We start from the raw sequence: 1,170 nt of genomic DNA, 5'->3' as shown, positions 1-1,170 counted from the left end.
AGATCCACTGAGGCCTAGATGATGCAGGCGCCAGGAAACCCCACCTTTCTACTGGCTCCCATCCAGGTGAAGAGGGGGAGGGACTGTCGTAGGCTGGCCCAGGGCCATGAGGAGCAATGACCTCAAGAAGTTCAAGACCAGGAGCAATGCAATAGTGAGCATCGGCCCGAACCTAGGTATAGTGCAGGCAGTGCAGCTGTCTACAGATGAGCGATAGCTTGGAGGTAGCTTAGAATATCCCAGAATATGGTTACTCACATCTGCCAGCTTCTCCATGATGACCTGTGGCCACAAGGACTTGGAAGCAATCCCATGTCGGTGACATTAAAGGTCACTGCCAACTTAAACTTCTTTGTCAGTGGTTCTTTCCATGGCTCCACTGAGGATCTGTGCAGCATCTCCCAGTTAACGACACATAAGTGCACCCAGGAGCTGACAGATGTCCTGTTCAGGAGAGCACAGCAATTTATCCAATTCCGACTAGATCCTGAAAGCCAAGCTGCAAGAGAGTTGGGTTTTGCAGCAATCTCAGGCTTCCTGGAAGTGCAAGTGACTGCACACGTGGCCTTGAGAGCTTCCTGGCAACAGCCAGTCACATTCATGTTCCACTCTTGGAGGATGCAGCTAATTTGTGATTACAGAAGGCAAATCCTGCATGTTTGTGCTTGGTTCCCAGGGAGCTCTCACAATGCCTACATTCTGACCAACTCCCAGGTGCCACATGTCTTTGGAAGATTGCAGAGCTGGCTGCTTGGGGGCAAGGGACACCCCCAGAAGACCTGGCTGATGACGCCAGTTCACCATCTGCAGTGTGCTGCTGACGAGAGCTACAATGCTGCACATGCCTCCACCAGACCCATGATTGAACAGATGATAAGCCTCCTAAGGATGATGTTCAGGTGTTTGGATCACTCAGGCACAGTCCTCCAATACTCACTGTAGAGAGTGTCCCGGATCATCATTTTCTGCTGCTCCATGTACAACCTTGCTCTACAAAAAGGGGGCTGCCCTTGGCTGAGGGAGAATGGAGGACTGAGATGTCAGACAGGGACGCTTATGGCAATCTGATAGCTAACAGATTCCAGACAGAGTGAGCTGCTGAGACATTTCCTTTGGTTTTTGGTTTTCTGTCCTCTGCTGCCTGGGAGCTCCTTTTTGGTTACAGACATT

At 50.9% G+C, this 1,170-nt stretch overlaps 1 protein-coding gene across 1 annotated transcript; it reads left to right on the top strand.

The window, feature by feature from the left end:
- Nucleotides 1-246: 246 nt before the first annotated feature.
- LOC121280082 (putative nuclease HARBI1) lies at nt 247-942 on the top strand. The gene has a single exon (XM_041191708.1). It carries the CDS (start codon nt 247-249, stop codon nt 940-942), a length of 696 nt encoding a protein of 231 aa, XP_041047642.1.
- Nucleotides 943-1,170: the final 228 nt, after the last annotated feature.

Source organism: Carcharodon carcharias, chromosome 7, assembly GCF_017639515.1.
Source record: "Carcharodon carcharias isolate sCarCar2 chromosome 7, sCarCar2.pri, whole genome shotgun sequence".
NCBI classification, from domain to species: domain Eukaryota; kingdom Metazoa; phylum Chordata; class Chondrichthyes; order Lamniformes; family Lamnidae; genus Carcharodon; species Carcharodon carcharias.
This window is presented reverse-complemented; position numbering and strand designations above follow the sequence as displayed.

What these genes read in the sequence shown, in the direction of transcription:
- LOC121280082 (XM_041191708.1), top strand. Translation starts at nt 247, where the DNA reads ATGGTTACTCACATCTGCCAGCTTCTCCATGATGACCTGTGGCCACAA.